The sequence below is a fragment of the Taudactylus pleione genome, unplaced genomic scaffold, assembly GCF_031769625.1.
Source record: "Taudactylus pleione unplaced genomic scaffold, aTauple2 ptg000667l, whole genome shotgun sequence".
In the NCBI taxonomy this organism is placed as follows: domain Eukaryota; kingdom Metazoa; phylum Chordata; class Amphibia; order Anura; family Myobatrachidae; genus Taudactylus; species Taudactylus pleione.
The window spans coordinates 1,720,262-1,742,149 of NW_028285069.1; the positions used below are offsets into that span (position 1 = coordinate 1,720,262).

General features: G+C 44.7%; 1 protein-coding gene across 1 annotated transcript in view; it reads right to left on the reverse strand.

Annotated features, from left to right (window-relative positions):
* The window catches only part of LOC148478262 (ferroxidase HEPHL1-like), a 129,489-nt gene that overhangs the window by 15,445 nt on the left and 92,156 nt on the right, over positions 1–21,888 (reverse strand). Inside the window, exons 16-17 of the mRNA XM_088455714.1 lie at positions 6,745–6,967; positions 2,011–2,150 (exon numbers count right to left, since the gene is read on the reverse strand). Coding sequence (XP_088311840.1) covers positions 2,011–2,150; positions 6,745–6,967 — 363 coding nt within the window. The remainder of the gene's footprint in view (positions 1–2,010; positions 2,151–6,744; positions 6,968–21,888) is intronic.

Below are 21,888 nucleotides of genomic sequence, written 5' to 3' on the forward strand. Positions count from 1 at the left end.
TATCTGGGCACATGTACATGAGCACGTTACACGCGGTCCTATCTGGACACATGTACATGAGCACATTATACACGGCTCTGACTGGACACATGTATATGAGCATGTTACACACAACCCTGACTGGTGCACATGTACATGAGCACGTTACACGCGGTCCTATCTGGGCACATGTACATGAGCACATTATACATGGCTCTGACTGGACACATGTGCATGAGCACATTACATGCGGCCCCATCTGGGCACATGTACATGAGCACGTTACACACAGCCCTGCCTGGACACATGTACTTGAGCATGTTACACACAGCCCTGACTGGTGCACATGTACATGAGCACGTTACACGCGGCCCTATCTGGGCACATGTACATGAGCACATTACACGCGGTCCTATCTGGACACATGTACATGAGCACATTATACATGGCTCTGACTAGACACATGTGCATGAGCACATTACACGCGGCCCTATCTGGGCACATGTACATGAGCACATTACACACAGCCCTGCCTGGTGCACATGAACATGAGCACGTTACACGCGGCTCTGTCTGGGCACATGTACATGAGCACGTTACACACAGATAATAAATAGTTATGCAAAGAGCGAAAACTAGAAAAAAGACAAATAAGCCTTTGTCGGGGCACTCTTAGAAAGGAAATGTAATGAAAATGAATGAACAGAATTCTAAGAAATTAAAACTTAACTTTTAATAGTGAACTTGGTAAGATAAAATCTCTTCAGTTAGGTAACTCACATGTAAAACAAATATATATAGTGAACAAACGTAAGCAACATAAATGTTACACGCAGCCCTGCCTGGTGCACATGTACATGATAACGTTACCCAAGGCCCTGCATGGACACATGTACATGAGCACGTTACACGTGGCCCTATCTGGGGGGACCTTCATGTACAACATTTCCCAAAATGATGTTTACTTAGCGTGGTTATTATGTCATATCTTTGTGTTTTAGATATTCACAAATGATATTGATATATACACCAACAGGACATGCCATAAGATCGGCCAATTTTAAAAAAAGCAATAGGGGATAATGGGTGTGGACCATGGGCCTGATTCAGCAGGAGGCGCAGTTGTTTATACACACGCAATTGGTCAATTGTTGAGTACTATGTATGTGTATGCATCGCAGTGCGTGAACTAGCCACTGCGATCAGGACAGCGATCGCAGGGGATACGCAAACCCATGGCAGAGTGATTGGCAGGAAGTGGCCTTTGTGGGTGGCAATCTGGTCGGGCGAACGCAGAAGTGTTAGTGCATTTCTACGGTGTTGCCGGGGCGTGCAAAAATTACCGGATGCCGCCTGAGGCCTCATAGCGTGCACTGAAGTAAGCAATTCTTTAGTGAGGTCTGCGCTTCATTAACTGTCCGCTCTTACTCGATGTTACCAATTTGTTTCGCTATGTTGGCCAAGTATACGGATGTGAGTAAGGGGAAGTGGGCGTCCTTATGTCAGGCTGCGATCGCAATGCGAATGCAAACATTTACATGTCACCGCTGATATTACCAACTGCGTTGCGTGCGTATAAGCAGAATAGCAATCCGTAGTGAATCAGGCCCCATATTTGCCCACTCTCCCAGAACGTTGGGGAGATTCCAAAATGTTTGGGGCGTCCCACAGACTGTGGAAAAGTAGGGCACCACCCCGCTCACTTCCTAGTGAAATGGGTGGGACTGGGTGCGAAAACCACTACAGCAAGGCAAATTGGACACTGCTATAATGCAGGGACACTGGACACTATAATATAGCGAAAACTGTAACAGTGACAATTTAAGAGACAGCACCACCTACTGTCCCTCCAGTGCAGCTTCTCAAGCAATGCTCAGCCTGCAGCTGTTACAATACTCAAACACATATGTGGTATACAACGAAGTTTCAGACAAGAGACGTAAGGTAGACAGGGCCCTGTTGTTGAGAGTTTACTGTCCACACAGATTAACAAGTTAATATGAGAGAACATTATATTTGAGATTCACTCACCTTATAAATGAAACTCTGAGCATGGAAATGTACAGTATGTATATCAATTTCATTTCCCATTCCCAGCAAATACCAGTTGGTCTTTTCACCTTCTGTCATGGTCAGCCCATGGAGATTTCCAAAGAGCTTTCCATTTATTGCTGAAATTCAAAGATACCAATATTTACTCAACAAAAATCTAGACATTATTGGCAGTAATGTCGCAATTCTCTATAATCACAAAATCATTTAACCTTGGGAAAAACATTCAGACAATTTTATAACTAAAGGGAGAATCAGGTCAAACACCCAAGCCTCTATAGCACTCCGTTGGCTATTGTTTCTTTCAACAGCAGCATTCCCAATTTGACTTAACTACTGTACTTACTACAAGCACAGTAATTCTATTGTTAGTAACCAATTTCAATGCTGAATTCGTGCTAGGAGTTGCCGTGATTTCATAGCCAGACCTGGCCCAACCACTAAAAGCAGCTTTTTTTTATTCAAGTGATTTGTTATGTGTCCTTTGGGCTTTGTCATGTCCTCGACCACAGTAGACATGTCATTGCTGCCACCGGGATCTTCACAACCAGAAAAATCAGAGATGATACAATGTCAGGAAAGGACAATCACTCAGAGATGACAAATCAGAAGCCATAGATGACAAGATAAAAAAGAATCATGATAGCTGGGAGAAAAGTAACGGAGAATAGTGTATAAAATTATTCCTCAAAGCATTTCAGAAAACTACTTCAGGGACAAAAGTACCAACGTTCTTGATCTGTCGCTCTAGTCTACAGTTTGGTAGCACTTGCGTTTTGACAGTTAAAGGGTCATGCTTCTCTTCCTACAGTGCTGCCCTTTCCCTCTTTAAAAGTCATATTTCAAGAACCTCATCAACTTCCTGTCCTCAAACCCCCGGAGTCTCTTTGCCACTTTCAACTGCCTCCTCTGCCTACCTCTTCCTCTCCTCCCCTCTTCACTCTCTGCCCTTGACTTTGCCACCTACTTTACATCTAAAATTCACTTCATACATCAGGACATTGCATCCCACCAGACCCTCAGCACTCCACCCCCTCTTTTCCCAGACCACCCCTCCCCATCCATCTCGCTCTGACCTTTCTCCCCTGTATCTGGAGGAAGTCATGGCCCTCATCCAGTCCTTCCCCCTTCCACCTCTCCCCTTGATCCTATACCCTCCCACCTCCTATGCTACCTCTCTCCTTCTGACTGTTCCCAGCTTGCCCTCCTCCTCGATCTCTCCCTCTCATCAGGCACTGTTCCTTCTAGATTCAAGCATGCACTTGCCTCCCCCATTCATAAAAAAACCTACCCTTGATCCTAACACTCTCTCCAACGACCAACCCATCTCTCTCCTCCCTTTTGCCTCCAAACTCCTTGAACATATTGTTTACAACCGCCTTTCCACCCTCCCCCTCCATGCTTAACCCATTTCAGTTAGGCTTCCATCCTCTCCACTCCACTGAAACTGCCCTCACAAAAGTCAGCAATGACCTCCTTGCTGCCAAATCTTCTTCTCCTCAACTTCTGCTTTTGACGCTGTGGACCACCCATGTCCTCATGCAAATCCTTCACTCCTTTGGTGTACGTGACACTCCCCTCTCCTGGCTGTCCTCCTACCTCATTGACCATTCCTTCTCTGTCCCCCCCATTTACACTAATGGTAGGTGTCCACCAAGTTTCTATTTTTGAACCTCTCCTATTCCATACATCCTATACATGGCCTCCAATATAATCTCTATGCCGATGATACTCAGATCTACAGTACCTTTCCTCCCCTGATCTCTCCCCCTTTTTTCTCACTCGTGTCTCTCTGCTATCTCTTCTTGGATGTCCCAGCGCTTTCTGAAACTTAACATGTCTAAGACTGAGCTGATCATCTTCCAATCCTCCCACATAACCTCACTTCCCAAAATGTCATTATCTATTGACGGCATAACTATCTCCTCTAGCCTCAAAGTGCGCTGTCTTATGGTTATCCTTAACTCCGACCTCTACTTCAAACCACACATTCAGTACCTTTAGCAGTCCTACCGTTTTCATTTCAAAAATATTTCCATGATCAGACCCTTTCTCACCCTGGATGCTACTAAGGCCCTCACTGGTCATCTCCAGATTGGATTACTGTAACCTCCTCCTACCTGGCCTTCCTGAATGCTGACTACCTTCTCCAATCTGTCCTCAATGCTGCTGCTTGGCTCATCTTCCTCTCCAAACATACTACATCTGCCTCCCCTCTCCTACAAGTCCTACACTGGCTCCCCCTCGCATTCAGAATCCAATTCAAGCTTCTCACTCACTTACAAAGGCCCTCACCCAATCCTCTCTCATTTACATCTCTGACCTCATCTCTCTTCACAAACCTGCCCACCCACTTCACTCCACAACTGCATGCCGCCTCTCCTTCCAACTGATTACTTCCTCCCACTCTCATCTCCAAGATTTTGCCCGTGCTGCTCCCTACCTCTGGAATTCTCTCCCTCTCTCTATCAGACTCTAGACCTCTCTACAAATCTTCCAACTGACTTTTAAGACCCACATCTTCATCAAAGCCTTCCAGCTCTCATCCTAACCCAATCCTCCATGCTCCTACCTCACTGTCTACACCATCTGTGTCACCACTGTCTATCTGACATTCCCCTTTAGAATGTAAACTCTCACGAGTAGGGTCCTTCTCCCTCATGTGCTTCTCCTTCCCTTACTTATACTATCATTTACTCCTAACTCCCCACAAGGACACCTAACACTTGGTTGCTGATGCCCTGGTGCTTATTTAACTGAGTTTTCTCATGTGTTCATTTGCTTACTGTATGTACTTTGTAAGGTGCAATAATCGTGGCAGTAGGTGTCTTCATGCTATCGGCTGGCGGAGATTTCCTGGCCTCTTTTGTGAATCTGCTAGAGTGACCCCACGGTAACTCAGCCTCACTAGGATCACGCAGATGTTTTGATACTGCGTCCATGGACACAACTCGGAACAGTAATGCATGCAGGAGGCATTGATACCTCCTGCTGCATTACTATAATAGTGCTATCGTAGCTGCGACAGCAATACCATAGGAGCCTGAAACACCCCCCTTGTTAGACTGTGGGATCTGAGGAATATAGATGAAGGTGCAAACTTAACACAATATTATTCAAACCCTGAATTGCTGCAGGTGGCAATCTATAGTGAGATATATGGGGGAGCACATTGGCACAGTGGTAACTTAGAATAGCTATCTTACAGAACTGAGGTAATAATTCAATTCTCAACCAAGGCCCCTGTGGAAATTGTATGTTGCATGGGTTTCCTGTGGGTACTCCCGCTTCCTTCCACACTCCAAAACATACAGTACCACTGGGTGCTGACGTAAAAATAAAAATGTATAGGGAATGCTAGGGAATTTAGGGTCTGATTCATTACAGATCGCAATTCCAACAACGTACGCAGATACAGTACAAAGCCATCGCAGAGTGAGTGACGGGAGGTCAGCGTTTGGGAGGGGTGGTGACGTAGAAGTGGTTGGAGAAATGCCTCTCCATTTGAACACTGTTACTTGGGCGTGCATAAATTAGACACTGTGATGGCATACACAGCTTGAGTACTCACTGCGTGCGACGAGGTTAGCAATTTCAGGGCAGGGTCAGACCTGTTGTAATTATGGGCCTGATTCAGAGCCGGACGCTATTTCCGTTCGTTCGTTCAGAAAAAGGGGCTGGCTATTTAAATTGACCTTTCGCTCTTTGCGGTCTGTTGACGCTTCTATGTCTGAACGAGCGTGCAAAACATGCGGTAGTTATTTTGAAAAAAACGCCCCCTGGCTGCTCGCATCATACGTCATCTCCGCTATTTATTAGATTAATCGAGTACATCGAACGGCGTATGAACTGCTCGCTATTCTTGTGGTTGCATTTCCTACCGCAATCATGCGAGCAGTTCTGGCTACAAGACACCCAACTGACGTGGTCGATGACGCTGCTTTGTTAATTATGCACACCCATTAAACGCCCATTTTGAGCGTTTGGCACGCCTGCGTTCGGATCTCCACTCCCCGTTTTGAAGCACCTTCCCCTGTTACCACCCACAAATGCCTCATCCTGTCACTCAAATTATCAGGCATTCGCTATTTTGCGAGCACACGATTTTCGGCCGCACTGACTGGTTTGCGCATGCGTACTAAAACCCATACACATGCGCAGATGTGCGAACATCGCTCGGTGCGAACGAGCGTCCGCTTACGAGCGGCTCTGAATCAGGCCCTATGTGTGAGGGGCCGATGTTACCGATGTATACGCAGGATTGTAAGGTATTATGGATGTAATAATGTGCAACGGCTTTGCGATTGCATTCATAGCATATTTTCACAGCAGATCTGTGTGTGTAATCGCAGCTGAGATCGCAATAGCGATCCGTAGTGAGTCAGGCCCTTAGACTGTAAGCTCCATCGGGCAGTGACTAATGTGAATGGCAAATATGCTCTGTACAGCGCTGAAAATTAGAGGTGCTATATAAATAAATGATGATAAAAATATGGCTATATATATATATATATATACATACATTTTTACACAGTACGTTTCAATAAAGGGAATAAATAACGAGTGCTATGCGAAATAAGAGACAACATGAATAGAAATGAGGTAATTAGTAAATACGACCAAAGAGCTTACAATCTAATTATTTTGCTCATCTGCACTCAGTATGTGATAGTTACAATTGACCATGAAATAAGTGATTGACGACGCACTTACAGTGCATTTTGTTGCTTTCTTCAAATTCTTCTATATTAGTGATATCTTCGAGGTCTTTGTGAATATAATGTTGTAAATTCTCTTCCAAGTACCATGAAGAACTTTCATCAAATACCAGGAACAGCAAAACAAATTCTTGGGCAATATCCTTCCTCAGTCCCTTGCTGTTTAGTACACCTTTCCTGCAGGTTAATAATGGCCCCACCAGGCCACTGTAGATGTCCTAGGTATTGAAATATACATAACTGCAGAATAATTAAACATAAATCTCATTGTACAAAGTAATGTTGGATTAAAGATAATATTAATCAGGATATTACTTGAAGCAGAAATCCCAGAAAACAAAATAAGATAAAACCTGTGGCAGGCTATAAGAAAAATCTTGGTAAGTACCATTTTTCCTTGGTTTGTTTCTTCAGGCTACTATTAATCATTTACAATTCTGCACCGATCCGCAAGGTGTGATGTGACTACCATGTAGTGAGCTGAGAGGTTTTGCTGTGGCGCAAGGCCAGTGCAAATTAAAGGGAATCCGCCATCCATGAGCTGCAGATCTGTGCAGGCTTTGCTTTGTAAACATTGTAAAACAGGTTAATTACACGTTACGCATACACCTGTAAAGAACAACGTTATATAAAACTATTGATTACTATTAACTCTGCTTTCAAAAAGAAGTCCCCAATTCCCTAGGGATTCCAGCACTGGGCTGACCAGTCTGCGGCTGGTTGCCACAATGGCAGGGCGTACCCATGCTCTGTGTCTCCTTGTTATAGTGTCACTAACCTCCTTGTTATAGTGTCACTAGTGTTCTGCCTAGTGCTGGTTATTGAGTAGCATGGGGACTTCAATGTCGTTTATATACCATTATTTTCCAATTCCACAGTACAAAACATGCCAGTACTCAGAGCTAGGAAGACCTTCATATCTTCCTAGCAAACGCATAGGTGCAGGTCCACTTCCCAATATTGAGAATGGCACCCAGAGGTGCTGCTTCTGAGTTGCAGGGATCTTTGGGCCTGATTCAGAGCCACTCGTAAGCGGCAGCTCGTTCGCTCCGAGCGATGTTTGCCCAACTGCGCATGCGTACGGATCGTTATACGCATGCGCGAACCAGTCAGTGCGGCCGAAATTCATGTGTTCGCAAAATAGCGAATGCCTGCTATTTTGAGTGACAGAATGAGGCGTATGTGGGTGGTAACGGGGGAAGGTGCTTGAAAACGGGGAGTGGAGATCTGATCGCAGGCGTGCTTAAAGGTCAAAACGGGCGTTTTATGAATGTGCATATTTAAAACAGCAGCGTCATTGAGCACGTCACTGGGTTTTTTTTTAAGCCAGAACTGCTCGCAAAATTGTGGTAGCAAAAACCAACCACAAGAATAGCGAGCAGTTCATACCTTGTTCGATGTACTCGATTAATCTAATAAATAGCGGACATGACGTAGGATGCGAGCGGCCAGGGGGCGTAGTTTCCCAAAAAACGACCGCAAGTTTTGTTCGCTCGTTCAGACCTAGAGGCGTGAACAGACCGCAAAGAGCGAACGGTTCATTTGAATAGCCACCCCTATTTTCAGGACGAGCGAGCGCAAATAGCGTCCAGCTCTGAATCAGGCCCTTTGGCCCTGATTCAGAGCCGCTCGTAAGCGGCCGCTCGTTCGTTCTGACCGATGTTCGCACATCTGCGCATGCGTACGGATTTTAATACGCATGCGTGAACCAGTCAGTGCGGCCGAAAATCGTTTGTTCGCTATATAGCGAATGCCTGCTATTTTGAGTGACAGAAGGAGGCGTATGTGGGTGGTAACAGGGGAAGGTGCTTGAAAACGGGGGTGTGGAATTCGAACGCAGGCGTGCTTAAAGGTCAAAACGGGTGTTTTAAGGGAGTGCATAATTAATACAGCAGCGTCATTGACCACGTCACTTGGTTTTTTTTTACTCAGAACTGCTCGCAAAATAGCGGTTGAAAAAACCAGCCACAAGAATAGCGAGCAGTTCATACGCTGTTCGATGTACTCGATTAATCTAATAAATAGCGGACATGACGTATGGTGCGAGCGGCAAGGGGGCGTATTTTTCAAAATTACAACTGCAAGTTTTGCTCGCTCGTTCAGACTTAGAGGTGTGAACAGACCGCAATTAGCGAACGGTACATTTGAATAGACACCCCTTGTTTTAGAAGGAACGACCGCAAATAGCGAGCGGCTCTGAATGAGGGCCTTTGTTCACAGACGCAAATGGTGAGTTTATGCAAACAGATGCAAATTTAGCATCTTTGTTTTGCATATATCTGTCCTATTAATCACTTAATTGACAAATTCTTTTTCCAAAAACCACTCAGAAATTGTCAGTTTTTTTATGACTGAATTAGGTCAAGAACATCTGTTTAAAATGTATCCAACACAATTTTATTAAAAAAAAAATTTGTAAAACGCTGTATACCATAAAAATTGCAATTTTGGCCGATGCATTCAACTATCTATAGAAACCATTGAATGTTTCAGGCCACAGCCACCGATGTTTCCCAATCCATCGATGGTCCCACACCCTGCTGGACCCCTCTGCACCCCGCCACAGATGCCGCTAGACCCCCGCATCCTGCCATGGATGCCGCTGAACTCTCGCAATGCAAGCCGGACCCCCACGTATTGAAAATACTGAAAAAAATCCCATATCCGAAATGCTCCTGGTCCCGAGCATTTCGGATATGGAAAACTCAACATGTATGTATATACATGTGTGTGTGTATATATATATATATATATATATATACACACACATATACATACAAATATATATATATATATACACACACATATACATACAAATATATATATATATATACACACACATATACATACAAATATATATATATATATACACACACATATACATACAAATATATATATATATACACACACATATACATACAAATATATATATATATATACACACACATATACATACAAATATATATATATATATACACACACATATACATACAAATATATATATATATACACACACATATACATACAAATATATATATATATACACACACATATACATACAAATATATATATATATACACACACATATACATACAAATATATATATATATATACACACACATATACATACAAATATATATATATATACACACACATATACATACAAATATATATATATATACACACACATATACATACAAATATATATATATATACACACACATATACATACAAATATATATATATATACACACACATATACATACAAATATATATATATATACACACACATATACATACAAATATATATATATATATACACACATATACATACAAATATATATATATATACACACACATATACATACAAATATATATATATATACACACACATATACATACAAATATATATATATAAAGTTCAGAGGGGTGCGGCACTCACGGACAATAATTCCAGATACTGCTAATGAAGTGCCGCACCCCTCTGAACTTTATTTATGCTACACCATGCTGTGGAGGCACCCGGTAAGCACCTGCATTACATTATTTTCTCTGAGTGCCGGTTCTGGGTACAAGCATATATATTATGTATATATATATACAGTGGCGTAACTATGGAGGATGCAGGGGGTGCGGTTGCTATGGGGCCCGGCGGCTTAAGGGGCCTGCCGGCCCAGCAATCGCACCCCCTGCACCCTCCATTTGCCGGGCGCCCGCTGAGATTGTGTTACCAGCGGGCACCCGGCTTCTTCTCTCCTCCCCCTCCCGGCGCCAGCAGCAGCGGCAGCCGGAGGACGGAACTCACTCCCGAGAGCTCCGGCTTCCAGGTTCCACAGTGCACTATGGGAGTGATGTCATGACGTCACTCCCATAGTTCCGAGGAGCAGGCACCGGGGACGGACGGACAGCAGCAGGCACTGGAGCGGGGTTTAAGGTAAGTATTGTTTATTTTTTTTGTGTGTATGTCGGTGTGCGGCGGGGGGGCTTACTATTGGGGGCATAATATGGGGGCATTACAGCGGCCTGCCTTACTACAGGGGGCATTACAGGGGCCTGCCTTACTACTGGGGGCATAATATGTGGGCACTACAGGGGGCTTTACAGGGGCCTGCCTTACTACTGGGGGCATGATATGAGGGCACTACAGGGGGCTTTACAGGGGCCTGCCTTACTACTGGGGGCATAATATGGGGGCACTTCAGGTGGGCATTACAGGGGCCTGCCTTACTACTGGGGGCATAATGTGGGGGCACTGCAGGGGGGCATTACAGGGGACTGCCTTACTACTGGGGGCACTACAGAGGGGCATTACAGCGGCCTGCCTTACTACTGGGGGCATGATATGGGGGCACTACAGGGGGGCATTACAGTGGCCTGCCTTGCTACAGGGGGCATAATATGGGGGCACTACAGGGGGTATTACAGGGGCCTGCCTTACTACTGGGGGCATAATATGAGGGCACTACAGGGGGCATTACAGGGGCCTGCCTTACTAATTGGGGTATAATATGGGGGCATTACAGGGGCCTTACTACTGTGGGCACTACAGGGGGCATTACAGGGGCCTTTCTACTGGGGGTATCATATGGGGGCATTACAGGGGCCTTACTACTGTGGGCATCATATGGGGGCACTACAGGGGCCTTACTCCTGGGGGCGTCATATGGGGGCACTACAGAGGCCTTACTACTGGGGGCACTATTGGGAGCATTACAACTGGAGGCACTACAGGTGCCCTTACTACTGGGGGCACTTCAAGGGGCATTACAGGGAGCATTACTACTGGGGGCACTACAGGGGCCCTTACTACTGGTGGCACTGCAGGGGGCACTACTACAGGGGGCATTACTTTTAGGTGCATTATTACCAGGGGGCATTGTTACCAGGCGCATTACTATAGGGGGCATTATTCCTACTGGGGGCACTGCATAAGGGGTACAATTACAGTGGGCATTTAATGTTTTAAGGGAACTACTATGGGCATTGTGCAAGACCTAAGTTAGGGGGGCCCCTTAAAAATGTTGCTATTGGGCCCAAACAGTTCTAGTTACGCCCCTGTATATATATATATATATATATATATATATATATATTAGGGGTGTGCACCGGCCACTTTTCGTGTTTTGTGTTTTGGTTTTGGATCTGGATCTTTCTTCGTGTTTTGGATCTGGATTGGTTTTGCCAAAACCACCCTTCCGTGTTTTGGGTTCTGGGTTTTGTGTTTTGGATCTGTATTTTTTTGAAAAAAAGCATAAAAACAGCTAAAATCACAGAATTTGTAGGTTTTTCTGCTCCTATGCTATTATTAACCTCAACCTTAATTTCCACTCATTTCCAGTCTATTCTGAACACTTCACACCTCACAATAGTGTTTTTATGTCCAAAAGGTTGCACCGAGGTAGCTGGATGACTATGCTAAGCGACACGAGTGGGCGGCACAAACACGTGACCCATCTAGGAGTGACACTGCAGTGGCAGACAGGATGGCAGTTAGAAAAACTAGGCCCCAAACTGTACATAATGCAAAGAAAAAAAAGAGGTGCAAGATGGAATTGTCCTTGGGCCCTCCCACCCACCCTTATGTTGTATAAACAGGACATGCACACTTTAACAAATCAATCATTTCAGCGCCAGGGTCTGCCACACAACTGTGGCTGAAATGATTGGTTCGTTTGGGCCCCCACAAAACAAGCTGGCAATTAATGTGTCCCTGCACAAACTGGCTCTACGGAGGCAAGATGTCATCCTCATCCTCCTCATCCACCGATTCCTCACCCTCTTCAGTGTGTACATCCTCATCCTCACAAAGTATTAACTCGTCCCCACTTGAATCCACCACCACAGGTCCCTCTGTACCTTCTGGAGGCTGGTCTCCCTGGAAGAGCTGATAATTCATTTTGATGAACATCATCTTCTCCACATTCTGTGGAAGCAACCTCCTACGCCTTTCGCTGACAAGGTTCCCGGCTGCACTAAACACTCTTTCGGAGTACACACTGGAGGGGGGGCAACTCAGGTAAAATAGAGCCAGTTTGTACAGGGGCCTCCAAATTGCCTCTTTTTCCTGCCAGTACAGGTATGGACTGTCTGACATGCCTACTTGGATGCTGTCACCGATGTAATCCTCCACCATTCTGTCAATGGTGACAGTATCATATGCAGTGACAGTAGACATGTCAGAAATTGTTGCCAGGTCCTTCAGTCCGGACCAGATGTCCAAACTTGGTCCTGCCTGCCCTGCATCACCGCCAGCGGGTTGCTTAGGATACCTAAGTTTTTTCCTGGCAGCCCCAGTTGCGGGAGAAAATGAAGAAGGAGCCGTTGACGTGTCACGTTCCGCTTCAGCTGACAGTGTGTTCACCAGCAGGTCTTTGCACCTCTGCAGGCTTGTGTCGGCCGGAAAGAGAGACACCACATAGGCTTTAAACCTAGGATCGAGCACGGTGGCCAAAATGTAGTGGTCTGATTTCAACAGATTGACCACCCTGGAATCCTGGCAAAGCGAATGAAGGGCTTCATCCACAAGTCCCACATGCCGAGCGGAATCGCTCCGTCTTAGCTCCTCCTTCACTTTCTCCAGCTGCTTCTGCAAAAGCCTGATGAGGGGAATGACCTGACTCAAGCTGGCAGTGTCTGAACTGACTTCACGTGTGGCAAGTTCGAAGGGCTGGAGAACCTTGCACAACACGGAAATCATTCTCCACTGCACTTGAGTCAGGTGCATACCCCCTCCGTTGCCTATGTCATAGGTGGATGTATAGGCTTGTATGGCCTTTTGCTGCTCCTCCATCCTCTGAAGCATATAGAGGGTTGAGTTCCACCGCGTCACAACCTCTTGCTTCAGGTGATGGCGGGGTAGGTTCAAGAGTGTTTGCTGGCGCTCCAGTCTTCGGCACGCAGTCGCTGAATGGCGAAAGTGGCCAGAAATTTTTCGGGCCACCCAAAGCGTCTCCTGCACGCCCCTGTCACTTTTCAGAAAATTCTGCTCCACCAAGTTTATTGTGTGAGCAAAACATGGGACGTGCTGGAATTTGCCCAGATGTAATGCCCGCACAATATTGGTGGCGTTGTCAGATATCACAAATCCCCAGGAGAGTCTAAGTGGGGTAAGCCACTGGGCAATGATTTCCCTCAGTTTCTCTAAGAGGTTGTCGGCAGTGTGCCTCTTACTGAAACCGGTGATACACAGCGTAGCCTGCCTTGCAACGAGCTGGCGTTTCTGAGATGCTGCTACTGGTGACGCTGCTGCTGTTGCTGCGTAAGGTGATACATCTACCCAGTGGGCTGTCACAGTCATATAGTCCTTAGTCTGCCCTGTTCCACTTGTCCACATGTCCGTGGTTAAGTGGACATTGTGTACAACGGCATTTTTCAGGACACTGAGGACACTTTTTCTGACGTTTCTGTACAGTCTCGGTATCGCCTGCCTAGTGAAGTGGAATCTAGACGGGATTTGGAACCGGGGACACACTACCTCCATCAATTGTCTAAATCCCACTGCACTAATGGCGGATACCGGACGCACGTCTAACACCAACATAGCAGTCAAGGCCTCAGTTATACGTTTTGCTTCAGGATGACTGCTGTCGTACTTCATCCTCCTCGCTAAGGACTGTTGGAGGGTCAATTGTTTAGTAAAAGTAGTGGTGTTCCTACTTCCTCTCTGGGATGATGAACGACTCCCAGCAGCAGCAACAGCAGCAGCGGCAGCAGTAGGTGTAGCAATGCAGGATCCTCCGGAGGAATCCCGGATAGGAGAGTCAGTCATGCCAGTGACATGGCCTGCAGGACTACTTCCGATCCTGACTAAGGAGGAAATTGACGAGGAGGGAGTTGACGGTGTGGTTTGCAGGCGCTTGGATACAACAGGACAACGGGATTTAGGTGTCCCTGGACTGCTTACGGTCTTAGCCAAAGTTTCTGAACTTGACAGTAACTTTTTATGAACGCGCTGCAGGTGCCGTATAAGGGAGGATGTTCCTAGGTGGTTGACGTCCCTACCCCTACTTATTTCACCTTTACATATGGTACATATGGCAAGACAGTTGTTGTCCGGATTTGGATAGAAATATTGCCAGACCAAAGAGGTGGAATGTTTGGTCTTCTGCCCAGGCATGACCGTGATGGGCTTTTTCATCCCACGGACAACAACTGTCTCCCCCGGAGCCTGATTTAAACAAACCACATCACCATCAGAATCCTCCTCGCCAACTTCCTCCTCAGCGCCAGCTACACCAGTATCCTCATCCTGTTGTACTTCAACAGTGACATCTTCAATTTGCATATCAGCAAGTGGACTGTGGGTGCTCCTTTCTGCACTTGCAGGGGGCGTGCAAATGGTGGAAAGAGCCACCTCTTCCCGTCCAGTGCTGGGAAGGTCAGGCATCACAACCACCACCACACTTGGACTCTCCTTGGGGATTTGTGATATCTTCTTAGAAAGCACAGTTCTTCGCTGACATACTAGGGATTGACCTTAGCCGTTCCTTGCCACTCCGTGTCGTAAATGGCATATTGGCAAGTTTACGTTTCTCTTCAGCTGATTTAAATGTCTTTTTCAAGGTCATTTTCCTGAACTATGCCATTTGGGATTGTATGTGCCCTCTACTATGACATTGGGCATCGGCCTTGGCAGACGACGTTGATGGCATGTTATTGTCTATGTCATGACTAGTGGCAGCAGCTTCAGCACTAGGAGGAAGTGGTTCTTGATCTTTCTCTATTTTATTTTTATCGGAGAAAGTTTGGTCCTCCATTTATGTTATATCAATTTGATATATACGTGCGGCTAAACACAGAAAAAAATTTTTTTTTTGGTTTGGACTGGAGTGTACTTTCGGGGGTTACAGCACCCTTAACGGTCAAGCCAGCCGGCCCTTTACTTATGACACAGGCGCACGCTTGGCACTACTTTGTTGATGCACGTGTGGCTACTGCGCACACAATTCACAAACACAGAAAATAATTTTTTTTTTTGTTTGGACTGGAGTGTACTTTGGGGGTTACAGCACCCTTTAACGGTCAAGCCAGCCGGCCCTTTACTTATGACACAGGCGCACGCTTGGCACTACTTTGTTGATGCACGTGCGGCTACTGCGCACACAATTCACAAGCACAGAAAATAATTTTTTTTTTGGTTTGGACTGGAGTGTACTTTCGGGGGTTACAGCACCCTTAACGGTCAAGCCAGCCGGCCCTTTACTTATGACACAGGCGCACGCTTGGCACTACTTTGTTGATGCACGTGCGGCTACTGCGCACACAATTCACAAACACAGAAAATAATTTTTTTTTTGGTTTGGACTGGAGTGTACTTTCGGGGGTTACAGCACCCTTAACGGTCAAGCCAGCCGGCCCTTTACTTATGACACAGGCGCACGCTTGGCACTACTTGGTTGATGCACGTGCGGCTACTGCGCACACAATTCACAAACACAGAAAATGTGTCAATGTGTCAAGACCATCGCGACCATCTTTTTGCACGCTCGTATATGCTGTGGGTGGTGACCCACAGCTATACGAGCGTCCAGGAGGACGCTCCATTTTAATGGAGGAGGGCCCTGATTCAGAGTGAGCGCTCTGGTCAGAGCGTCCGGCTCTGAATCAGGGCCCAAGTTCCAAGCCCAGACATATTCCCATAGATGAGCGGCACTCCAGGGTCATTCAATCAAGAAAAGCGGACACCAAATCCAAAGCAATTTGACATTTCGGTTTATTCAATCTTTCTCAAGAATATAAAAGACATAAAACATACACACCTTAAATACCCCAGAGCCCTCATGTATCCTGGCGTCCACTCCGGCGTCTAGAGATGATGTCACTCGCCTGCGGCGCACGCACGAGACGTGACAACGTCACATGTGCTCAGTGCAGAAGCCCGGCAAGGTCCCGCCCTCTGACATACCATTGGAGGATCGCGGTTACCATAACAACCAATAGTATACACAACAATCAGTGAAATAATCCCCGTCTGGAAGCTAGCATTCCCTGATGGGCTGAAAAATGCATACCCCCGATATAGCATAAAAAGCATAGGCATATGAACAGCATAGCTCATCAATCCTTTTAGATGGACAACACAGCATCTAAATGCGATAAATATAACTACACGCAATCAAATCTGTATGTGTGTAATGTCCAGAAAAGCACACCATCTAACTGTAATCAGATACATGAAACATACTGTATACCACATGAAAAACCAACATATTAGCACAAACTACCTATACATTATAGAAAACAAGAGAGAGACTCATTCAGTCCATTAGGTGCAACCGTGTTCATGTTATAAATCCATGTTGTCTCACATTGCAGCAACTTACGAGCACGATCCCCCCCTCTTTTCATTATAGGGATGTGATCCACAATTTTGTATGTAAGAGAAGCCAAAGAATGTTGTTTCGCTTTGAAATGTTTGGCTACTGGCTGATCAATACCTCTACCATTTAGGGTGAGACGGATAGCCGAACGGTGTTGTGCCATTCTTTCACGGAACATACCACCCACAGCTATAGCGAGTGTCCATGATGGTCGCGATGGTCAAGACCATCGCGACCATCGGGCTTGCGATGAGACCCTGCGGTAGGGTCTCGCTGCCGCAAGCCCTGGAGTGATTTTGGCTCTATCAGAGCCAAAATCACTCACACTGACAGAGCCAAAATCACTCCCACTGACATCACTATTCCCCGTCGCTCGCCGGGTCTCGCGCATGCACACGACGGAGCTCCCTCCATCGTGCGCATGCGCGCTTAGGCACCATTGACCCGCTTGCGAGCGTACAGCGCTCGCGAGCGGGTCAGAATCAGGCCCACAGAACTAGTTTTACCAATGTACATCAGGCTGCAAGGACATTTGATGCAGTACACCACATATTTGCTAGTACATGTAACAATATGTTTGATAGATATCTGTTTACCAGATCGAGGATGGGAGATATAACTCCCTGTTTCCAAGTATCTGCACGTGCTGCATCCAGTGCATCTATAGCACCCTGGATGTATTGGTTAAAAAATGAGTAGTGTTAATTGTTGTATTCCTGCCTATATCGTCTTTTGATTAGCCAATCTCGCAAATTTCTGCCCCTCTTATGGCACATCATCAATTTGGAATTCACTAATGGTTTTAAAGCAGTATCAGTGTTTATTATAGGCCACAATTTATTTGCTGTATGTTGTACAAACTTGCTTGCCGTATTGAATTCACTAATAAAGAACATCTTCTGTTGTTCTTTCTTGAAAGTAGTGTTGGTATCAGTAGAGCAGAGGCCGGAAGGAGTGGGGCGGGGGCACCGCTAGGTGCCAGGGTACATAGCAGCAGTCACGGCTACCAGAGCCACTGCTGCTGCTTCTACACAGTGATCTCACTGATCACTGTGTTCCGGAGGTGTCCCGCTGGCGGACCGGATACATGGCAGCAGCGGCGGTTACCAGAGCCGCTGCTACTGCTTCTTACTGAAGTGGACGGGTCCGGCTGCCCGATCACTGCTGGCCACAGTGATCGGGTCACAGCCGTGGCTGCTGCTTCTAGGGGGTTGCCGCCGGTGCTCAATCACTGTGGCCAGCAGTGATTGGGACACAAACGAGGAGGAGGCGCAGGTGTAGAGGGACCAGAAGGTCCCTCTGAGATCGGCGGCTGCGGCATGTCAGGGAAAGCCAAGTCTGGTATGGTAGTATCTGATACGACCATGCCAGGCAAGTGGTTAATAGTCGGACGGAATTTGGCCCGAACTGTGTTTCTATGAAATAGGGCGTTTTGTGGCAGGAACTGGGCTTTTCGAACACGTTTGCACCCTGACTTTTGGGAGTGTCATTGGAGTGTTGTGGACGTGAGTCAAAAGCTCTGTGCGTGAGACGTATGTACGGGGAAGGGAAGCCTGTTTCTGATGGGTCTCCTGCACTTAGCATGGGGCAAGTACAGATACTAATGCTGATGGTGGTGGCAGTTGGCACAACATCAATGGGCGGCACGGTTTTCTGCTTGAACACCCAAATTAGTTGAAGGAATAATCGCATTAGCAATAAATAGGGAGAAGGGTAAAAGGGAGACCCTAAGCACTGGTACCAATAATGGTTCAATATGTTATATTGAAAGCAGAAAAAACTCCATAATCAGATAATCAAAATTGGGTAATGATGCCCAATACCAATTGAAAGTTGGAGGTGCACCCAAAAGAGTAAGTTAAGTAGCAAAAAAGAAAAGTGGAAAGTACTCTCTATTATATTGGCACAAATCTCTGCTTGTAGTAGAATAAAACTTAACATTTATTAGAAAATATCAATAAAATATGCCTCAGGACAGACAAAATGGACAGACAACAAGTAAACAAATATGCAGGATACTAAATAGGGATAAACTGGATAAATCGGAAAGTAATATTACCATCCGATGGTAACCTGCAAGCAAAGCATAAACATATAAGTATGTACAAGGATCTCATTCATCAAGAGACGAGACCATCCAATGGAGTAAGTATGGATCTTATACAAGAGTATTCAAACGATAGGGATCATAAGGAATCAAAATTAATCACAGTTAATAACTGATAATACTCTTGGTACGCAGAAGATCTCTATAGCATCCTGGTGGTCTCTAATAATAACATCACACCATAAATTAAATACATACTCATATTAATAATAGCCTAGGTGAAAAAATCTAAGCCTGGATGAGAGAAATCTCAATAGGTGCAGTTATGTGAAAATCAGAATGATATATATCAAATAAAGATGCTGAAACAAAACGCTGCTACAGCTATACACTGAGGTAGAATGTATCTACCAACCAGATTCCCTCTGTGTGCCAAAATGTTCAGAAACATTTGTTGCCCGAAGCAATTGTAACATACTATATCCTAACACATCATACAGTATCAGAGTAAACGATCTGTGCACACAATAATTTGTCAGAAAACCACATAACATAAAATATCAGAGTATTATAAATATGAATATGAAAAACTCTGTAGTGGTTTGAGACAGAAGAGAAGCATATGGTAAATCAGGTATTAAATTAAAGTAGATAAAATCATGAAAATAAAGTAACCGCTCACTTAACAGTAAGGGGTAGGTGGCTGCTGTGTTCCATGTACAGGATGTAGTGAATGGAACATGAGCGGACCAACCACATATACCATGAGGGTAAGAAATATAGTTTAGTAGGTATCCAGAAACTCCCTTGTCTAATCCAGAAATAGCCTGGTATGTAAATGCAGGCTACTAAGTGGGACAATGAGGGAGTGTGAAAACCTGAGCAGAGATCTAGTAACCAATGGTAATGGCAGAGTAATGTGGTACTCCTGGTGTCAGAATCATGAGAGGAATCTCCCCGTTATAAGCTCACCAGTACCAAACACTCCTGCATATACCAAAGAAATAGAAGAAAAAGGAGGAAAAACAGCACCGGGTCTGCAAATAACACGACTCACCCCTCTGATGTGAAAACACAGTGCTGGGGGAACATTGTATGAGGCGGTGCAGCCCGGGTGTCCCTCGAAATCATAGATACCTGATACAGTGAATAGCGGTATGGCAGCAGTAATGTCCAGACAGCGGGAGTCTCCACGTGCACTCCGGAGACTACCCGGTAGCAAGACGTGCGTTTCACCTGACTCGGCTTCGTCAGTTAGGCTCCGTGACGTCACGGAGACTGGCCATCTAATTAGGTAATGACAGCCAATCAGATGCACATCAGTGTGTGCAGTAAACCAATCCTAACCTATAGTAGGCGGGTTCAAGATTGCCTAGGTGATCGGTCTCTAGTATAGTAAAGAGAAACTGTAATCTCACCAAACTTAGTAAGAAGCATAGTGGTAGAGGAATTACTAATAGTATATTTTAACACAAATAGGAAAAGCGGTATTAGCACAAATAAATTAAATAAATAAAATAGAGATTATATTTGGATGAAACATCATAATTAATAATTAAATATCATTAAAATAAGGTTTATTAAAAAAATATAGTGTTTGATAATATATTAAATGTATAGTGCTAGTGAGTAAGTGAAAGTGCAAATTGATAAGAAGGTGAAAGAAGAATATAAATGATTAAAGTTATTTATTATATTATTAATGTGAACAAAAGGCCTTGAATACACAAAATTATTAGATGTAATTTGATAAGACTCAAGTGTGATAAAGTATAATAATATACAAAGTACATTGACAATATAGGTGTCATGAAAAATAGAAATATAGAGATGAAAAATTACAGAAATAAAATAATGTGAGATCTAGAAATAAACATAATAAATAAGAAGAAAGAAGAATAAAAATAGGAATAAACACAATAATGTCAAATGAATAGAAGACAAATATAAATATAAGATAGTAAAAAAACAAAATGTGTTCCTGATGAGAATATAAGAAAATGAAACATGAAAACATTTACATCCTATTGTAAGTGCCAAAAAGGATCTTAGATGCAGAAATTAGGTTGGTTACCCAAGGAAAGCTGTATAGTTGATGTATTCATTAAGACCAAAAGGGTTCACAGTTTGAAGTCTAAAAGTCCACTGACTCTCCTTCTGTAGGAGAACCCTGGTCAGGTCTCCTCCTCTAATCCCCAATCTCACATGCTCTAGGCCGAAGGCTTTGAGATTCATAGGGGAACCCCCATGTTTCTCCAAAAAGTGCCTGGCCACTGATGGGAGTTTCTTAATTTTTTGAGAATCACCTGAAGCATTTCTGATGATCGCATTAGCATAAGGTACTGTAGTAAATCATGCTACCATGGCTGCCCACAACTACATCCACTATGCATGCGAATCAGCCCCAGAAAAACATTCTATGCCTGTTCTTGCAGGATTGCAGAATTGCACGTGGGTGAGAGAGTGAAACTGTCACTTCCTGGAACCACTTTATAACCACTGCCAACATTAATTATAAAGCAGTAAGCCCACATAGATTGTTATTTCTTTAAATAGCAAGTTAAGTTAATTTTAAGCATACAGTATGTTGTTCTTAGCTGTCCTGATACATATCCCTATCTCATTTTCAAATACCTCTCTGGATGGCAAACAAGTATGGCTCCCTCAACATTTTCATTACACTGACTGAAATGGGCTCTCTCATATAAATCAAATGAAAAGTTCAAAAGTGGTCTGCCACCACCTGCTAAATGCATGGTATGTTGCGCTTAAA